At 33.5% G+C, this 22,265-nt stretch overlaps 1 protein-coding gene across 1 annotated transcript in view; it reads right to left on the bottom strand.

Annotated features, from left to right (window-relative positions):
• The window catches only part of piezo2b (piezo-type mechanosensitive ion channel component 2b), a gene marked incomplete at both ends in the record, with an annotated part of 95,601 nt that overhangs the window by 65,807 nt on the left and 7,529 nt on the right, over positions 1 to 22,265 (bottom strand). Inside the window, 6 exons of the mRNA XM_079379152.1 lie at positions 690 to 903; positions 2,021 to 2,288; positions 4,966 to 5,128; positions 11,153 to 11,195; positions 15,555 to 15,680; positions 20,444 to 20,539. Coding sequence (XP_079235278.1) covers positions 690 to 903; positions 2,021 to 2,288; positions 4,966 to 5,128; positions 11,153 to 11,195; positions 15,555 to 15,680; positions 20,444 to 20,539 — 910 coding nt within the window. The remainder of the gene's footprint in view (positions 1 to 689; positions 904 to 2,020; positions 2,289 to 4,965; positions 5,129 to 11,152; positions 11,196 to 15,554; positions 15,681 to 20,443; positions 20,540 to 22,265) is intronic.

Below are 22,265 nucleotides of genomic sequence, written 5' to 3'. Positions count from 1 at the left end.
GTATTCTCATTCTCATTCATTATTTAAAGCACACGGCAGATGCAGATTAATATGCATATGATGACATTAAACATATGACATATTATATGAGGATTACTGGCACTGTTGTACAAACATGAATTCAGAGTCCACCGATTTATAAATAATTAATATGGAGCAAGTTATTTGCATAAAACAATTTGCTGATTTGAAAAAAAAGGTCTAATGTTATCTAATTCGATGATGCGGAGTTCAAAAATATTAATGAACACTTTTTACCATGTACAGTATTTTCAAAAAATAAGATTGAAGAGTTTTCGTATTATATTTATGTATCAGGCTTAATGCATCAAAATAAAAGCAGTGAAATCTAAAAAAAAAAGTATTCAGAATGTAACAAACTGTGAAAGAATGGGAAAATATATTCAAATAGTCAATTTAATGGGGAAAAAATTGTACATTATTGTACAAAAGTCTTAGTTCACTAGTATTTTCACCAGCCAAAAAAAAAAAAAAGAAAAAAGAAAAAAAAAGGCAGTTATTGTTATCTTTTGCTGTAGTGTGTCAATAGGAAATACATTTCAAAATATTCCTTTTGCCTTTATTTGTAATAATCCAGTGCGATTTTTGTCTGAGAACAGCCAGTGCTCCATACAGAGATCTGATCTGATCATCATCCAGTCTGTCTGGAATGACATGAAGAAACTGACCTGGTGTAGCTGTCGTTGAGGCTGATGGCCTCCTGCAGGAACTGAAACTGGTTGGAATAAAGTATGATGAGATGACCAGCACTGAAGATGGCCATGAGGACACACAGACAGCTGAAGAGCAGCTTGTCGAAGGTCTTGCAGAGGGACCACCATGTGCACAGACCCAAAAACACAAAGAAGTAGACGGCTGAGGTCAGGGAGGGCAGCATGACACCTGGAGACCAGAACATAGACAGATTAGACTTGTATTCTACTAACAGACTTTTTAATTGATAATGCAATTTTTTTTATTTTTTAGAATTTTTACATTCATATTCATTTTGACATTTGTTTTAATATATTTCATTATAAATTTAATTTAAAAAAGGACTTTCTATGTACAGTCAGGATAATATTTATAGTTTTCAGAGTATAACCAATGAATATTTAGGAAAAGGGTGTGCTTAATTAAAATATAATAACAATAATGATACAAAAAATTCTTAATGTTACAAAAAAAAAGTATTTTCTCATGTATTTTTTTGTGTGCTGTCAAACGATTAATCCCATCCAACATAAAAGTTTGTGTTTATATATGTTCATATATGTTCACATATGTTCATTCTTAGTTCATGTTAACTAATGTTGTTAACTAATTAACCTTATTGTAAAGTGTTACCGAAAATATTTACATGTATTAACATGTATATTTATATTCATATCATTTATATTATATATATTTAATACATATAAACATAACATATTTTTTATTAAATATATATATATGTATGTGTGTGTATTTATATATACATAATAAACATACACAGTGCACGCACATATATTATGTACTCAAAATCTTTTATTTTGCATGTGATTAATCGCGATTAATCATTGCCCAGCACAAATTTTTTTTAATATTTGCTTTTGATTTTTAGGATAAAATATGAGCTGGACATTTCTTCAAAGAAATGGATGCAAATATGCACGACATATATAAAATAAATTAAATGCAAAATGATCTCATTTGTTTTTGCACTACCGTTCTAAAGTTTACGGTTTTTATTATTATTATTTGAAAGAAATTAATACTTTTATTCATTCGTCTGATCAAAAGTGACAGCAAAATCATTGATGATGTTAAAAAAGATGTTTGGATCAGAGGAGAAGGTTCATGGTTGAAGATGCAAATTGTGGTTTATGACGGTTATGGTTGTGGCATAAACTAAATTCTATCTTAAAAATAACTTGACTTAATAAAATAAAATAGATTTCTTTCAAAAACATTAAAAATCTTACCGACCCCAAACATTTGAATGGCAGTGTATGTGAAAGCATCGGTCACACATGCACACCTGTTAATCCCAGTAGAATGGTAACCACCACTTGTCCAGCGGTTGTGATGAGGTTACCGATGATCTCTTTGAGTTTGTTTGCGACTCCTGCTACTCTGCGCAGAATCTTCATCTTTGTGCTCTCCTGCACCTCCTCCTCCTCCTCTTCCTCCTCCAGACCTCCTCCCTCTCCATCCTCTTCCTCTGCCTCATCTTCTGCATCAAAGTCCTCGTCATAGAGCATCTCGTCATCATCATCATCATCTTCCACTTTCTCGTCCTTCTCCTCCTGTGTTTGATCACAGAGCATAAGAATCATGCACATTTACTGTATGAATACAAACCCATATAACCAAAAACAATTGATAAAATGTGCAGAGTACATTGGATAAAAAAAGTTGACAGTACAAAAATAGGACCTAAAAATGCATAATTTTTTAAAATGTTGATGAACTAAAATATTAATAATAAAAATAAACAAATAAAACTAAACAAAAACTTTTACTATGTTTCATGTTTTTATATTTTCTGTTTACATTTTAATTTTGAAAGTTTTAGTAATTTAGTTGTCATTTTTATTAGTCTATAATAATTTCTATTTATAACTAAATAAAGCATTTTAGTTTTTATATTTTATTTTATTTCAATTAATGAAACATTAGGGTATCATAACTAGTTGCTTATTAGCATGCATATTACTAGAATATTAGCCATTTATTAGTACTAACTAAGCACATATTAATGCCTTATTCTACATGATCATATTCTACATCCTTAATGCTACCCAATACCTAAACTTAACAACTACCTTACTAACTATTAATACGCAGCAAATTAGGAATTTATTGAGGGAAAAGTCGTAGTTAATAGTGAATAAGTGTTCCCTATTCTAAAGTGTTACCGAAAGTTTGTGTGTGTGTGTGTTTTGGAAGAAAATTGTATTATAAGTCCTAATAATAATAATAATAATAATAATAATAATATAATAACATACATGAAATTATTATAACTAAATGTATTATTATTAAGTTGGGTTTGAGACTGGTTTGGTTTCTAAGGAGCAGACAATAATAATTATAATACGAAGTCATTTTAATGAGTGTTTTTAAGTAAATAAATAAAACAAAGTACTTTTTAACTTGAAATAAAATGCATGAAAATACAATCGATAGTACAAAAACAGAACAACAAATGCATGGTTTAATGTTTTTGTCTGATATACTAGATCAAATATTAGGCAGTAAACAGTATATACTACACAGTCAGCAGTACACAAGTCTGTCTGTTTCAGAGTCGTATAATCTGGTTTAGATTAACTCTGATCTCACACTCAAACAATAAGGTCATCTAGTTTTAATGGCTCCACATGTATGGCCTTCAGCACAGGAAACTACTTCCTGTTCACAGTAGCACATAAACACAGTAAAGGTTTAGCTACAGCATTTTCTCTACAGGCAATTCTTTACACCTCCAGTAAGTCTCTTATTAACTTTATTAATGTATTCTGGTATTACATCTCATCACGCTTCAACATGACAAAAAAAAAAAAAAAAACAGTCCTGTGATTAATTTATGCCTAATTTATATGCAAGTGTTCTCCAGAGTTGACACAACAACCATTTAGAAGATCTTCTGGGAATATACCAAATCATAGCTAATGGTTTTAATGTAAACCAAAGACTACTGATCATTTAAAAATTAAATTAAAATTACATTAAATCAACAGTTATAAAATAAAACAACTGCTCTCATCAATCCATTGAGCCATTCTTTAGATATTAAAAAGCAATGATATCAAGCTGGTACATGAGGAAAGCTAGAATATACTTATGAGCTGTTTTACAAGTCTAGTAAAAAAATAGTTTCTCATTCTATAACATATTGTAATAAACCTGTTCTCATGAAAAAACATGAGCTTTGTAAAGCTTTCTCTCTGGGAAAACAAAAATCTGGAAAGCTGTTACTTGGGTGGAGTTCAGAAAAATGTGATTATGACATTTCCCATAGTACATTTATTTTACAACATTTCTGCTGAGCTGGCAAAGCATGCAAACTTTAATTCATCAAAACACAATGCATAGTCATTATTCTACACATATAGGTTTATTTTGTGATAATACCGTTTATTGCTGCTTATCAAATATTAAATATCAATTTGAGTTTAAATTATTTTATCATGTGAGAAGAATGAAAGAACGGATTGATATGAGAGATGCAACTATAGCACAGTAAGAAACAATCATCTGGGACAAAAGTTAATCATCCTTTAGTGTTATTATTTAAAAATATCTGACATCAAAAATAAAATAAATTATTAAAATAATACAATTAATTCTAAGTTCTGTTAGCTCAACTAGTAGCGTTGGGTTGGGTTTCTAGGGAACAGACATAATAATAATAATAATAATAATAGTTGTTGTTGTATAAAGTAGTAATATGTATTTGTTAACTTTTATTGAATTAATAATAATAAATTACATTCAATAAACATCAATATTAATATTATTATTAATGTTGTTATAATTTTTATTATGTTCTGGTAGCTATATACCATACTAATATTATTATTAATAAAAATATATTAAATAAAATAAACTTCTTGTAGCTCAACTGGTATAATAATTCAAAATAGAAGAATGATTATTATTATTAGTAGTAGTAGTAGTAAGTAAAGAAACAAACTTTTTTGTTAAATTTTATTAAATTATTTTTATAAAATAAAATAGTAAAAAAATTAATGAGTAACTTGTTGCAATAACAATATGCATTTGTGTGCATGAATGTATCTATCAGATGTCCATGAAAATTCGTCCAGATGTTTGAAATGTGTCTTCCTCCTGCAGCAGTGAGTCACTCGGTTGAGCCCTCAGCTGGACAGCACGTGTGCTCAGTGTTTGTGTGCAGGTGTGTGACGCGAGCAGCAGGTGTGTGTTTGAGTAATTCATCAGGCATGAACCCCGACCCACCTTCTCCTCGGGCTCAAAGTCATGGTTGTCCTGGGCCATTTCTTTACTGGGACGCTTGTGGACCAGCTTTCTGCACAGCAGCCACACGGACAGACTGGCCATGAACATCCCAATATCCGGCAGGAAAACCCGGATACCATTGCCTGCGTCTGCACCGATAACACTACAAACACAGACAGAACATCAGCACTCAGTACTGAAGCATTTGTGACCCTGGAGCACAAAAGCAGTCTGAAGTCGCTGGGGTATATTTGTAGCAATAGCCAACAATACACCGTATGCGTCAAAATTATCAGTTTTTCTTTTATGCCAGAAATCATTAGGATATTATGTAGAGATCATGTTCCATGAAGATATTTTGTAAATTTCCTACCGTAAACATATCAAAACTTCATTTTTGATTAGTAATATGCATTGCTAAGAACTTCATTTGAACAACTTTAAAGGAGATTTTCTCAATATTTGGATTTTTTTGCACCCTCAGATTCCAGATCGTTGTATCTCGGCCAAATATTGTCCGATCCTAACAAACCATACATCAATGGAAAGACTATTTATTCAGCTTTCGGATGATCTTAAAACACAAAAATTGACACTTAAGACTGGTGTTGTGGTCCAGGGTCACATATGCATTATTCTCCCACATACATTTCTCTTTAAATAGAAGTGCAGATGTGCAGTATTCACGTGAACATGTTACAGGTGATTGTGACTATAACAAAAAACTAGCGTGGCCAGAATTCCTGTTAAACCGCACGCCATCTGTGAGGGCGGAAAACATTTGTGAGAATGCCGATTTTTCCGGCAGCATTTTCCAGCTCGAGCTTCTCACACATCTGTTGTGTGCCGTTTAATATGCTTCCCCACCCAGTTCAATAAAATCAGACTTGCACCATATTAAAAGAGTATAAATATTTCTCATAAAACACATACTGGGTTCTTCTGAAACTCACACGAGAGAGAAGTGAAGTCCTGAAGTGCTTAGTCTGTGTCGGGTGGATTTAGTCAAAACAGGTCTGACTGCAGGTGCCAGTGTTTTGTTGATCATTCAGACAACGAAAAGCAGTTATTCATGCTATTATGAAGGGAACCATATGGTGAACACAATAAGCGGAGATGTATGGATGATTGACGTGCTCATACTGTATATAATGTTGCTTCAGGAGTACTAAGCATGTATTATGCATGCATCTAGAAATACAACAGAAATGCATGTTTCATATGGCATCAGACATCACAAGATGTGTTTGATACAGTCCTATCTGAGGAATATTAAGTTAGCATGACTCAATGTTTGAGTAAACGTCTGATTTTACTGTATCTGCACCAAACTTACCAATGTATAAATAAAAAAAAACAAAGATCACTACTGGATATTAAGTATTCGGTTTACAACAAACGATGGCTAGAACATCATAAGATGTCAGTGTTATCCTGTAGCTCAAATAGTAGAGCATGGCGCTAGCAACGCTAAGGTCGTGGGTTCGATTCCCAGGGAAAGCAAGAGCTGATAAAATTTAAAAACTGTAACTTGAATGCAATGTAAGTCGCTTTGGATAAAAGCGTCTGCTAAATGTAAAATGTATCATGGAAATACTCTTGTAATTGTATTACATTTTTTATTTTATTTTAGCATGTCCTTTTTCTTTTCCGTGAGTTTATTGAAATGCAGAGTGATTGTTTGCAGCTTGTAAATAAAACTACACTGCCAGGCATCTCACCTTCTTTTGCAATAGCTTTTGTCATAATTTCCATATTGGTGGACGAGAATTTTTTTATAAATTCAATTAAATTACATATTAAAATAATAAAAATAAAATAAATAAGATAAATTCTAACTGTGATTTGCATATCATAAATTTTAATTTCCATTTTGGTGGATGTGTCTTCAGGATCTCTATCTTCCACTAAATTATGTTCTTAATATCAGCTGTTAACAATGATGTTCAGACCCTAAACATCCACATCTCAGTCATTCCTGCATCAACTCAGTTCTCTCATGATTCCCTGCCAGTCGGTACAGCAGAGAGACATCAGCGGGCCGTTATGTCACGGATAAATGCCTTCGCTCAACTAACAGGTCAATTAGTATAAACAGTTTAGCTGAACTTCCTGCCACTTATGGTGAATAGAGCCATCCGACCAGCGCTGCTTGGAAAAAGGTGCAGTTGGAGATTCCCGTACTCAGGAAACCGCACTTAATACAATCACAGTCAGACCAGCGCACACAAACATCAAGGTAGGCCTTGAAAAATTGGGCTGTCAACAGTGGGTCAGGTTTAATTGGGTTTAGTGTTCATCAGGGAAGCGCTGGTTTGGAGGCTGAAGTTTGGAGCCGCGCTGCTGGACGGCAGACAGCTGGCCGCAGCGTAAGTGGAGCGTAATGTTATCTGTCTCTGTTTGCTGAAGTACTTCAAACTGAAAACACATCCCTCTTATGTGTGTAAGATATTACACGCTTCTAAGTGATTTTGTGTGTTGGGAATAAACATAAGGAAAACAATATCCTTACAGTATCATGGCCAACTAGAAAACAATACTAGTTGCACTGGGCTGTATTACTATTCGAAAGGCTAATATCACTAAATGGTATTATTATTTCGACTGGTAATGTTAGTTTTTCCAACAAAAAAACAAAATTAATTGATGTAATACAATTACGACAGTATTTCCATGATACTAAAATAACACTGACATCTTATGATGTTCTAGCCATCTCTGCCCATACTGAATGTGACACTGCTGTGCATCAACAATCAGAAAAATATCTGATGTTTAATGTACAGTTCTAAGTCATAATGAGATGTCACAGTGGGCGGGGCTACGCATGGTAATGGGAGGAGCTTTATATAGTGGGTGGGGCTACTTATAGCAATGCCACAGACACATAAACAAAGTATGAACCAAGATGGTCCATTAAGCATTTATACATATCAAAACATTTGATTCCTCATTAAATGAACTATTTAAATTTTATTCAGCACACAAGACCAGTCATCCAGTAACTACATTTTACACCTTCAAAGGTGTCCTTCGTGAGCCCAAACCATGGGCTCCCAAACGTCTGTCTACAACATGGTTTATAATTTCACTGTTACATAACTTTTTTTTTTTTTTTTTTGCAATATCTGACTGAAAGGTGGAAAAGAACAGCCCTTGGGAAATTATCACTCTTTCTTTCAAAGCAAATCAATGAGATTAAGCATCTGAGATGTTCAGAATAGCAGACTGCACTCATAGCATATAGCTTAGTGTTTCTGCAGTATGTAGTAAGTACACTGGGCAAAGTATGAACAAAAGTTTAGGGCAGGAAAAAAAAAATTGTTTTAGAATGTTACAAAATATTTTCATTTTAAATATATGCTGTTCTATTGAAATTTCTATTCAAAGAATTATGAAAAATAAAATGCATCATTTTCCACAAAAAATATGAAGCAGCACAACAATTTTCAACATTGATAATAATCAGAAATGTTTCTTGAGCAGTAAATCAGCATATTAGGATGATTTCTGAAGGATCATGTGACACTTGAAGATTAATGATGCTGAAGAATTTAGCTTTGATCACAGAAATAAATTACATTTTAACATAGATTCTCACAGAAAGCAGCTATTTGATTATTGTAGCAATATTTCAATTTTTTTTTATCTTTTTACTGTTCACTGATGCTCCAGAAGGAAAATCCATGCATTAAGAGCAGGGATCAGGGTAAATTTAACTTATTTTGTCTTCTGGGAAACATAAGTATCTTCTGTAGCCTCTGAATGGCAGTACTAAATGAAAAAATATGATATTTAGGCTAAATAAGAAAAATGTACACACCTCCATTCTGTTCAAAAGTTTTCACCCCTGGCACTTTAATGCATGGTTTTTCCTTCTGGAGCATCAGTGAGTGTTTGAGCTTTCTGTAATAGTTGCATACAAGTCCCTCAGTTGTCCTCAGTTGGAAAAGATGGATCTCAAAATCATACAGTCATTGTGGGCAAGGGCTCAAATATACAACAAACAAAATGTTGGACCTGAAGGATTTTTCTGAAGAACAGCAGGCAGTTTAACGGTTCAGGACAAACAAGGGACTCATGAACAACTATCACTAAACAAAAAAACACAGCTGTGGATCATTCAGGTAACGACACAGTATTAAGAATCAAGGGGATGTAAACTTTTGAATGGGGTTATTTTTATAAATTCAACTATTATTTTCTTTTGTGGACTATATATAAACATATTTTATGTGAAATATCTTATTCAGGTCAGTATTAAATAAACAGTAACATGCATTTTGAATATTCCCTCTTATTTTGGTAAACATTTTGCAGATTCTGAAAGGGTGATGTAAACTTTTGACCTCAACTGTACTTTTTTAATAGCATTTAGTATATACAGTATCTACTGCAGAATATTTAGTATGCTATTCCATTTCCAACACAGTCTATAGCCGCTTTCACACAGTAATACCAGTAAATTGCCGTAAAATTACTGGAACGACTTTACCGGTAAATTCAAAAATGCGCTGTTCACACAGGCAACGACATTCCGTCTTTTTTTCCGGAAAAAGCACCATTCATACATCCATTCCAAAATACTGGTAAATTCTGTGACATCATTAACCTCCAATGACTGCGCTTGTATTTGTAAACATGGAGGGGTATATGCGGTCAGTCTTTTTGTTGGTTTCATTTTTGTTTCAAACTTTTGCATTCATGCAGCTGCTTTTGTCCCAGAGACATCGTAATAGACGACTACAAACCAGTGCTTAATTTGAACATTTCGAGGTCCCGGAGCAAAGCGGGGTGATGGATCCAGCATGTGATTAGAGGAGGGAGAGGTAACGGAGCATTCAGCCGATCACATTGGTGGCCAGCTTAAGTGATTAACAGCGTGCATCAGTTGCTTTTATTAAATTTTGAAAACAGCAATTTCCAGGCCTGGGGGGGGGGGGGGGGGGGGGGGGGGGATACTAAAAAACACTGAAATTTTATTTTATGTCCAGAATTTTCGTGGGGGATTGTGTGTATATTACATGGTTTTACTCATCCCTGCAGCTTTCAGGTTTATAATGAGGGAAATTCCTGCAAACATTCAGTCAAGATAGCAAGTAGGTTATATGAGTAAATAAATCCACACAAAATAACAGATTAAATCAGTCATTTGAAAACAGTGTGAGTGATTCAGCTGGAGCGCATCTTCTCTCTTTCACTCTCTCAAAGCGGCTTCACATCAGTGCATCTCGTCTGCAACGAGCTGCTGCACACCGATCCAAGACTTTCGCTCGCATTTCGGGACAGTTGACAAAATTGTAACTTGCTTAATCATTGTTGCATCGTCACAAAAATGTATAATTTGCACGTCTTTTTAAGCCAATCGGTACTCGCGCTCTCCAGAGCGCGCTCACAGTCACATCCAAAGCTGCCTATAGCGTGTATCATATTGAGTTATTTTACGTAGTTTATTTGTTGTACTTAAGTGGCCAAATACACACAAAATTACGCAAAAATGGCTGTTCTGGCGAGTATCCAGGTATCCAAGTAAATGTGAACAGTTGAAAAAAACAGTTATGTTACACAAACGCAGAGGTCTGTGTGACGGATATGGGTGGATACATGGGAAAGTGTGGAGCGTCATCGGTGTCAGAAGGTTATGATTGGCCCGGTGTAGAGTCTTACGTCAGCGAGTTCTGAACTCGTACGTGCTCATACCGGTCATTTTCCTTCTGCGTTCACACACAGCAGAGTTCCGGCAATTTACTGGTAATGTTACAACTTCTCATACCGGTAAATTGCCGGAACGAATTTACCGGTATTTTTGAAAAGGTCCTGTTTACACAAGATCTATTTACGGCAATTTTCCGGAAAAGTCTGTATGTGTGAAAAGGCTTAATGACACAAAACTGCTTTTAAAGTTTGGTAGTAACAATACTTTCTCGTTTCCTCCTCAAAGCTTTCCAATCGATAATCGGGGAGGTTTTTGCAGTGCTTGTTGGAGGTTTAATGTCTTGCTCTAAAGAAGCAGTTGTAAAAGACAGGCCAAAAGATTTCACGCAGTAAAAACATTTCCAATTAAAAACCTTTCACATTCACAATAGCAACATGGGAGAGTTTGATAAACAGGCATGAAATGAAACCTTCATAAAATGTTTCTAAGGCAGTTTATAGGTTTGTGATTAAAATAAGCGCTTGGACTCACCTCTCGAAACCAATCTGTCGTATTGACTTCTCCCACATTGAACCTGGTAAATAGAAAAGATAAAGCTTTACTACCCATTGTATAGGAATTTTCAGCAAATTGACTCTGAAAGCGCAGGGTGATTCGCCGATAACTACCCATATCCTCAGCTTTCATAAAGCAATGACAAGAGCCAAGGTGATCTGCTTTGTCAACTGCAGGGTCACTGTGGGTAATTTCTGAGCTGCTTTGAGGAAGACTGAATTAATGCGTCTAGAGATGATTAATGTGATGAGATGACAAGTAATCTTTAAAAAGAGCAGGACGTTCGTTCTATTTAAAGAGAAGCACTTTTCTACCTTCACTTGCCCTTTGCTCTTTATTTTATGTAGCTGATTTACAAGTTGTATAAAATAAAAATATTATATTAAATATTACAATTAAAATAATTAATTCAACCTAATTAATAAATAAGAAAATAAAATAATTAAAATGTTAAAATAATATCATTAAATAATAAAAATATTTTTAAATGCATAAAAAATAACTGATACCAATATAGTCAATTTTATATATTGGGGGGGGGGGGGGGGGGGGTTAATATATACCATTTGTTAAAATTCAACCTATTTTTTTATGAAAATAATACAAATAAAAAATAAAGATGTAAAAAAAAATGTAAAAATAAAACAATAAATACACACATTTAAAATAACTGAAACCAATATAGTCATACTGATATAATTAATAAATGTTTTAACAGTATGTTATTTCTATATTTTACCTGTATTTAAAGAAAACTGCTTTTCTATCTTTAATGACCCTTTTCTCTTTTATTTAGCTGATTTCTAAGATGTATACAAATAAAACCATTAAAATATTATATTCATTGTAAAATCCCTGTAAAGCACGGCCTATTGCTTTAATGTCTGACATCCGTTAGAGCTGCAGAAGGAAAATGAGCTCAATTTCAGACGTGTCTGTATTATTTACAGTAATCACAAATCAATACGTCAGACTGTGTTCTTAGTAAATTAGGAGAGTAATTAGGTATTGAATAGCCTTTGCGACTGAAGTCTCTTACAGACAGACTCACTGCCTGGATTCAGCCCAACATTACACTGACTGGATGCTTGTCTAATGACACCAATCGAATGTCGACAACTGAATGTGTGGATGCAAATATTCTGAATATCTATTTTTACAAAAAAGGAAAATGCCACGCATCACTCATCACTCCAAGACGAAGGGATTTAATTTCATCCCATTAAGGAAGATCAAAATCCGTCAAAATTCAACAATACTATTAATTCTAACAGCATTATTACCATCATTACTAGTAATTATTTGCTGGTTACTAGTGCTTATTCTTTAGTTAGTAGTGTGTATTCCTTAGTACTTTAGTAGCTACTTAATCATTAGATACCCATTCAGATTGTACTCATTATACACTAGTACTTATTAGATACTAGTATTTATTTGATTAGGTACTGGTACTCATGCATTAGATACTACAATACCATTAGATACTGGTACCAATTCATTGGATACTGTTACACATTCATTAAACACTAGTGAAAGTGAAAGTGAAGTGACTTACGGCCAAGTATGGTGACCCATACTCGGAATTTGTGCTCTGCATTTATCCCATCCAAAGAGCACACACACACACAGCAGTGAACACACACACACTTGGCCGTAAACCTATCCAGATAAATCGTGCCATCCGGATAGAGTGAATTGTGGTTGGATGAGAATATAAACCTATACCATTCCGACGCCCTATTGGTTTGTACGCGATCCATCGCACCTGCACATGACACAAATCACGTCACACTCAAAAAAGATTATTTCTTAAAAGTTATTATTTCTCCACTACTGGCTCATTTATCAAACGGGTGCTTTCTCTTCGTCCGTTGCCCTCACAGATTCCTGCAGCTAAGCTTGGATGTACATTTACATTCCAATAAAGGTTATTGATGACATGCCTCTGAAGTTTGACTTTTTGCACCATTACAATACTTACAGGCAACTACTCATCATATCTTCCGCTCCATGAAACACGTTAATGCTCAGTAGTACACATATATGGTTTTTTAAAATGCGTTCATTTTCAGTGGGCACATATCCGGCTGAAACGGGTAGCCTAGTGCATCCCACATTTTTCAACATTAACATTTTAATATAACATTATAGTCATTATGGCCTTTAGAAAAATGTTTTTTTGAGGGGGTGGGGTAGTGCACAATAGGCCCCTGTGCTTAAGCTTTTGTCCTAAATATGCATTTTTTTCCCCTTCCACTACTTTTACTTTTTAGTAGTTTTGAAACCAGTACTTTTACACTTTTACTTGAGTAAAAAACTTGAGTTGATACTTCAACTTCTACAGAAGTCTTTTTAAACCCTAGTATCTATACTTCTACTTGAGTTATGAATGTGAATATTTTTGACACCACTGCTAGTTAGACACATTTAAGCTCACCTAAATGTGACTTAAAAGAAATCTAATATGATTGAGTTTAATATTTTACAAAGTATATAAAGACCTATATGATGGACAGATGAACACTTACTGTTCAAAAGTCACACCAGGACAGAAGTGAAAGTGTCTAAGTAAAACAAAATGTCTAATCATCAGTTCTGAAAAGGGTTATAAGAAAGTTGAACGCTTTTGTCATTCCCCGAATCGAAACATTAGAAACAGTAAATAGTCTCCGGTCTCAGCGGGACGTTGAGTAATGTTTTCATTGTTCAGACGAGAACAATTGGAGGACAAAGACAAATCTAAGTGGCACATTTCCCATAAGCCTCCCGCACGGTTATTTAAAGTTAAAGTAGACACACAAAACATCTCTTCTTGATTTGACACAAGCACATCGTTTCCAGCACATTAAATGTGGATTGAATTAAAATGCATATATAATGCTGTTCCTGTTAAAAATGAGAAACCCAGCACATAAAGCTATGCTATAAAGCTATGCTTCCTATGCTATTCTTTTCATGTTCATTTTTGGCATGAATGTTTTAGATACAATATTTCCAACATATCAAAAACAAAAATAGTAAATGAGAAAAAAAATATAGGTGCAGTTTCAAAAAATACAATAAAAAATAAAATAAAACAGGAAATATAAAAATGTATACAACTGATAAATAAATAATATATATATATATATATATATATATATATATATATATATATATATATATATATATATATATATATATATATATATATTTTTTTTTTTTTTTTTTGGTTTTGAGGTTGTAAATGTCTTCATCTTAATCTAATGTTCCCCTGTGCTGGCTGTCAGAGAAAATATTGTCAATTAAAAAATAGTTAACTAAATTAAATACATAATGTAAAAATACGTAAAGAAAACGTAAATACATGAAGAATATTATATATATATATATATATATATATATATTTTATATTATATAATACTATTATAAAATTGTATAATATTATATAATTTTATTATATAATTAAAAAAATTATAAAGTTTTGACAAATTGTAATAATGGTCATTATGGTAATTTTTATCTGATTTTGAGGTTATAAATGGCAACATCTCAATCTAATGTTCCCCTGTGTCAGCTGTCAGAGAGAAATATTGTCAATTTGTCTCCTTCATTGGTCCGTAATTCATTGCTGGCAGTACAATGATAAAATAACTATGGTCAGCAGAAAGTGGTCAGTGGAGCGATGCAGAGATCACTAACACCTCTGAGGTCAGTGACCCTGAGCAAGACTCCTCTGAACACTCTAGACTTCTTCACAGTCTTTATTCACGACACAAAGACTAAGAAGGATAACATTTCTACTACTGATGTGTGACTGACTCGCACAACACTGATCCTAACTTGCTTTGCTATCAAACAGTGAGTTCATGCAGCATGAAAGGCCGTTTCACAGTCACACAAACCTAAATAAAGCTTCACTGGTAACACTTTATTTCACGGTTACATATATTAGTTGCTTATTAGCATGCATATTACTAGAATATTAGCAATGTATTAGTGCTAATTAAGCACATATTAATGCCTTATTCTACATGACCTTATTCTACATCCCTAACCCTACCCAATACCTAAACTTAACAACTAATTAATAAGCAGCACATTAAGATTTTATTGAGGGAAAAGTCGTAGTTAATAGTTAATGTGTTACCTATTCTAAAGTGTGACCAAATAAAAAAGTAAAATAGATACAAAAATAATCAACAAATTCAAACAAAATAAATATTAATTTATTAAAATAACATAAAATAAAATAATACAAGCTACAACTAGCCAGTAGTTTCATAAATCTGCATGCAAAACTTTCCAGTCACCAACATATACTATGGTGCATGCATGAACCTTGATGAACCCTTTTGAATACTCTGTATATTGCTTTTTGAAAGGAAGCATAACTTACAGTTGAATTCAGAATCGATAGAGTTTGCAGCCAGCAAACTATGAATGGTGATTTGATAGACGATGTGGACAAAGAGGAAGGTCATACTGCAAAAGCATAAAGACTTCAGCAAGTGCCCCGTGTGTCCTGGAAGAGAATAAGCAACAAGAACAAGGATCAAGGGTCAGTAATGATTTGTGTCTGACATGCTGATGAACCATATTATCATACCTAACTCACAGGGGATTTGCTGATACGATAATAACGTGTTCAAAGAAAGGCAATACCCACATTATTGTGCCAATAATAGTAAAATCTGTATTAAATGCCAATAATAACCAGAAAAAAGAAAGATTGTATGCATAATGCAGAACTAATTCTAAACTAGCACAAACTACAGCGGGACTCTTATTTTGAAATGTCTATGCTATCTCCAGCTGCTCATTTCAAATTATGAGGGAAATAAAAAATTTCTAATAATTATCTACAACATATTACAATATAAACACCCTAATGTAAACCTTAATTCATTAACAGTAGATCATATGCATATCATAAATGCACAGTACTATTCACTGATTGCAAACTGTTTTAAAAGCAAAAGTGCTATGTTTTGACTTTGAAATATGCATGCATGTGGATTATTTACTTCAATCACTGCCTTCTGACGTTTAATCAGTACATTGTCGTACTGCATTTCCTGTTTTTCCATCCCTAAACTTAAGACCTTTTGTTATACAATTTAAGACTTTTTATGACTTTATAAAAAAAACTGTAAAAAAAATTAAGGACCCGCAGGGATGCAATATTCAGAACTGATCAAACCAGGGCTTCCAAAGTGTTACACAACCTTTGAACAAACAAGTTTCAGGCCAAAGAAGCAAATTAAAGCTCTTTATTTAATGAAAATCACAATGTCTACTTGGGTTTGAATGAAAACATGAATGCGTGCAATGCATGTTTAATGCTTCACGTGTGTTTTTATGCTATTTGAGATGACATTAATGGAGTTTGTGTTGTTAATTTCCCTCAGCACAGGCGTCCAATGTTGTTCTTACAAGACGGACAGCAGCTAATTGTGAGAGCCTCTTTGTTTTAGCACTCTCAAATAGCATAATACCAAGGTCAAATGAAGTATTAAAGTATTATTAGAATGTTTTTCTCTACCAACAATCGATATTTGCCGATGCGGCGCAGGCCCGAGCGCGGCTGTGCAGCCCATCATATGTAATGCCTCATAATGGAGATCATTTTAGCCACAAGTGAGACATAATCGTAAGAAACCAGACGGTGAGAAGCGCTGCCAGATGCTAGCTGCGAGATCTGTCCTGGGCCGGGGATATGGCTTGTCCTGATTTACTCTATAAAACACAGTGTGCTCAACAATTGGAGCTAATTTCCCTCTAACAGGAGGAAGGGATTGTTAATGCGTAGTTTAGCGAGCACCGTGGGTGCAGATCTCAGCCAAAACACTCATTCACGTCACATATTTCATCCCTATCAAATAAAAAGCAAGTGTGAGGAGGACAACAAGGTGAAAAACGCTAACTGCATCTCTCCTGACCGCCGTAAACGTTCAACTGATTGTGCAGTTTTTGCCACCCCTGCCTATTTATAAGGCCAAAAACAAACTCTGATGCTTGTAATGTAAATCAATGAGATCTATGTGACACTGTAGCGGACTATACGGACATAACATTATATAAACATCAGTCGTCACTTTATATCTGCTAATGATAGGTCTTAGTATGCTGATATTTGAATGATCTAAACATATAAGGTTTTCAGCAAACTTTCGATCATGTTGATCATTTAGAGGCCTTACATATTCATATATCCAATATGATACAGTAGGCTTTATAGGGTCAAAAGCTTAAAAACATAGTTTGACTTATAAGTGATATCATGCTTCAAATGTCTTGTGGGAAAATGTCTCAGAAACTCTTTCAAGAGCATTTGGGCATGTAGCAACGTCGAGTTCATTGCTAAAAGCATCTGTCAAATTTCTAAATGTATTGGATTAAAATCACCTTCTAAAACAGTGATTGAACACAGAGGTGAAGCTTTAATATCATCTGCTTAATGGGTTAAAACACCATCTTTTATGGTTATTATTTTATCATATACAGCATTATGGTCTATAAGACCCCTAATATTACTGTGCTTTGTCGTTACGGCATAAATCTCAGACAAAGATGAATCAAGCCAAGATAAATATGACAAAAAAATCTCCCTTATCTATATTCCCAGTGCATATAACGGTTAATAGAAGCTGACAGAGACATTGATTCACCCCAGTGTTTAGATCACATTACAGAAAAATACAGCCAATATCTCACACAGCTTCAGACATCACTCGCCAAACCCAACAACACTTTCAAGCTTCATAAACCTGAGTAGAAACATTACAGAAAACTGGGTCATTTTCTCAGATAACTGCATTTTATTCAAAGTGTATATATTATAAAAATCTGTTTTTTACTTCCTTGAAGTAACTTTTCTAATGTCTTTTTCTTTTTTTATTAATTTTCTTATTTATTGTGAAAATGAATGTACAAAGTAAATTTAGGGAAAATAGATTTTATGAGAAAACCGATACTGACAGAGACAGAAACATCACTATATTACTATAAACACTACACACAAAACACCATATTGAAATCACAGATAAATATGACATTTATTATAATAGGTTTATGCATTATTTTAAGCTCACCTCAATTAAAAGCTATCATTGCTTTTAAATGTTTTGTAACGGTCTGAGGCTTTTAAATGTTAAAATGATGGCACAAATTTTACTGCAATGATACAGGTCTATAATTACTAATTTTATCCCCAAAAACTGATAAAAAAGATTTTCATTAGTATCAGACTATCGGTATTGATATTTCTTCATAGTACTTGTCTACATAGGATCATTCATAGTACTTACTAAAAAGATGGCATTAAGCAAATATTTAAAATATACCATCTTGATGTTTTCTACATTAATTTGGCGATTCTCTCTCATATTTATATATGTGTGTGTGTGTGTGTATATATATATATATATATATATATATATATATATATATATATATAGACACACAATTTTTTACACACACATATATCATTAAAATATAATTAAATAAAATGTAATTATATAATATATTACAGCATTAAAAAGTACATTAAATGAATAATTTCATAGTTTTCTAGGCATAGTTTAAACCTAATAATATCTTCCGTTGCACTTAAAATGTGAAATGTAATGTGACCAGGATGCAAAAGTGAACTCAATTTAACAAGACAATTAAATTATTATTACTTTAGGACCAGAGACAGTCATTTCAAGCCTTATCCGGTTCTGTCTGCTTTAAACAAAGACAAAGTACAGAAGTGCATGTGTGAATCTGTATGTTTGCACGCACCTCTGTTTCCACCTTGTTGTATGTTGACTGAAACACAGCAGCTGATCGTACAGACACAGCACAGACACCTGCGGGCATTTCTGTTTTGCAATTGCATAACCCAAAAACATTGGAAAACACTAGCATCCCATTATATTGTTTCTTTATAGTTTATGTTTCACATCTGCATATTCCCACAACTAGGATCCAAATGAGCGTCTGATAAATCTGTGTGAAGCCCAGAATACATTGCTCTTACTATGAGCACAGGTCTGCGAAACTATTGATGAGTGTAAGTGAACCACATAAAAATGTCCATGTCGTCTTCCTTTCATCTTATTCCATGAAAACCTTCTCTTATACATAATTAACAATCAGAAAACAAACATCAGAACAGAAAACTGCTGCCCCGAACAGAGCAGAAGCGGATCAGATGTTCGGAAAACAACGTCATTATTCACTCTAATGTATATTAGAGAATATCTGAAATGAACTACCTTTCAAAAGTTTAGGGTTTTGAAAGAAATTAATACTTTTATTTAGCAAGGCTGCATTCAATTGATCAAAAGTGACAGTAAACACGTTTATAATGTCACCTAAGATTTCTGTTTCAAGCAAAAGCTGTTATTTTGAACTTTCTATTCATCAAAGCATCACGAAAAATAAAATGTATCATAGTTTCCGCAAAAATATGAAGCAGCGCAACATTTTTCAACATTGATAATAACCAGAAATGTATATATTAGAGTGATTTCTGAAGGATCATGTGACACTGAAGACTGGAGTAATGCTGCTGAAATTTCAGGTTTGATCACAGAAATAAATTCCATTTTACAATATATTCACACAGAAAACAGTTATTTTAAATTGTAAATATATTTCACAATATTACTGTTCTTATTGTATTTTTGATCAAATAACTGCAGCTTTGGTGAGCATAAAAGACTCATTGATCTAGCATTAATCTTACCAACCCCAAACTTTTACAAGGTAATATGGCTTTCATTTTATTGAATATATCATAATTTCACTATCCTGATTTGTTAAAATGAGACGCTGCACATTATGCCGTGACATTTAAATAATGACTTGATCTTAGACATTAGATTTAAATATTTCTCTCACAGTCTTACTTATACACTGGCCTCATCAAGCTCAATAGCTCAACTCTATTATGGGAATACAAATCACACCGATCACTTTCGCTTAAATCTTCCTCGCCTCGGCGGATTAAGACTGCTCTCGTCAATTATTCAGCATGATCAGCACACCTTCACTGCATCTTAAATCGTGATCTTCCTCTAAGCGCATAAGTTCCTCTTCTAAACAAAAGTCACAAATCACGATCTACAGGGTCTCCTGACTGTAGTTGCTTCAATTAATGTTTTGTTAATGCTTCTGCTCCACTGGATTGTCTGCAAGAGGCACTAAAGCTGGTTTCAGGAGGAGACAGATGCGCTTCCTGCATCGGATTTGTGACACTTAGGGAAGAGTTAGTGCTGCTGCAGTGTTGAATCTCACCTTGCATGGTTATGCTGGAGGGTTCGGGGAACAGAGGGATGAGGAGGAGGTAGAGGAGGTAGATGAAGGACAGTCCATTGTACCTGAACAGACATGCTGCGGAGAGAACATAATCAACATGTTAGAGGAATTTAGAGTTGTATTCCATCACACATTTTTTAAAAACATTTTAAAAAGTCTGAAAAAAAATACTCACACAGATAAAAAATATGGTAAATTAATTACAGATATGTAGCCATAATATGGCACTTTGGGAAATAAAATAATTGTTTAGATTATATTATTTATAAATAAATTACTTATATTACAGTACATTATTTATATTATTGTAAATTAATTAATTAATAAATGAATTAATTAATTAATATAGAAATAAGTAAATATTTACCATTTATAATATATACCATGTAAATGAATGAATATTATTTGTAAATGAATGAATGAATGAAATATTATTTACACTGTATTATATTCATAAGTGAATAAATGAATGAAAATGTGCATTTATATTATATATGATGAATGTGTGCATAATATGTAAATGAATAAATACATAAATATTATTTACTTCATTTGTAAATGAATGAATGCATGTTCACATTATATTATTATATTAATATATAATATTATATTACAGAATAAATACATGAACAGATTTTCAGGTTTGCATTAAGTTTGGATTTGCTATTACTAGAGATATATACATTATTAACATTTCATGTTTTATTATGCAGATTAACACATCTGTGAGAATCCATTTAAGTCAGATCAGGTCAAATCACAGGGTCTCGTTTACGGATTTCAAATGAACGTCCTCGCAGACCTTTAGTCTCCATCTGAGCATCTGACAAATCATTCAGTGCCCCACACACACACACACACACACACACACACACACACGTGGAGCGTTTCCTAAAGTTTCCAGTCTATCTGCTCTCATTCTTGCTTTCCATGAACTTTATTCATCACTGGACAGAGAGAAGCTCAGAAGACTAAATAAAGCACTGTGTCACATAAAACTGAGTTTAACAATTAGATGAGAGTAATGGCATTTGAACATCTTGTTATTAATCTTGCGCGTTTGCATTAATTTCACTACCAAACATGGAGCTCAGCGGCAGACCTCATCTGAACCAGACAGAAATTACATCCTATTTTCTGGAAACCTTCAGAAGAGGCCAATGACGACAAAAATATGATTACATCACCATTTACAAACTGCCAAAATACCTATTATACTGTTTAAGATTGTTAAACAGCCAATATATCTCTATTGTCCACTATACAAACAACATTTCTGACAGAAAAAGCAAGAATGACACTAAAAGAGTGAAGTAAAGGTGCAGATATCATGGCCACAGGGACTTTCCACTGCAACTAAAGACTCTTAAATATTGAACCACTTTGGCAAACTGGAGCACAATACGGAAAGGTGATATTAAAATAAAATAAAAAACCAGTACAAACTTTATAATGCATAATTTAATATCGTGATCTCAATATGTTCACATAAACATTATGTTCTGTCTAACGGCTCTTAGGAGACGTGCTCTAGTTATTGCTGAATATGGATGGGAATCGTAAGGAATTTAATGAATCTGGCTGCGATTCTGATCCAGTTAACGATTCCAGGGCCTTAATGATTCCATTAACAAGTGTTTTAGTACTTCTGACGAAACTCCAAATACTTCCACCAAACTATTTTATATAATACTTATGGGAACCTATTGTTTACATATGTTACAAACAGAATCACAAACAAAAATACTGTGTTTAATAAGGTTTATTATTTATTACATAAACTGTATGAACAGAATGCAAT

This window comes from Barbus barbus (assembly GCF_936440315.1).
Source record: "Barbus barbus genome assembly, chromosome: 26".
In the NCBI taxonomy this organism is placed as follows: Eukaryota; Metazoa; Chordata; class Actinopteri; order Cypriniformes; family Cyprinidae; genus Barbus; species Barbus barbus.
Note: the sequence above shows the minus strand (reverse complement) of the source record. Positions and strands in the feature narration are given on the sequence as shown.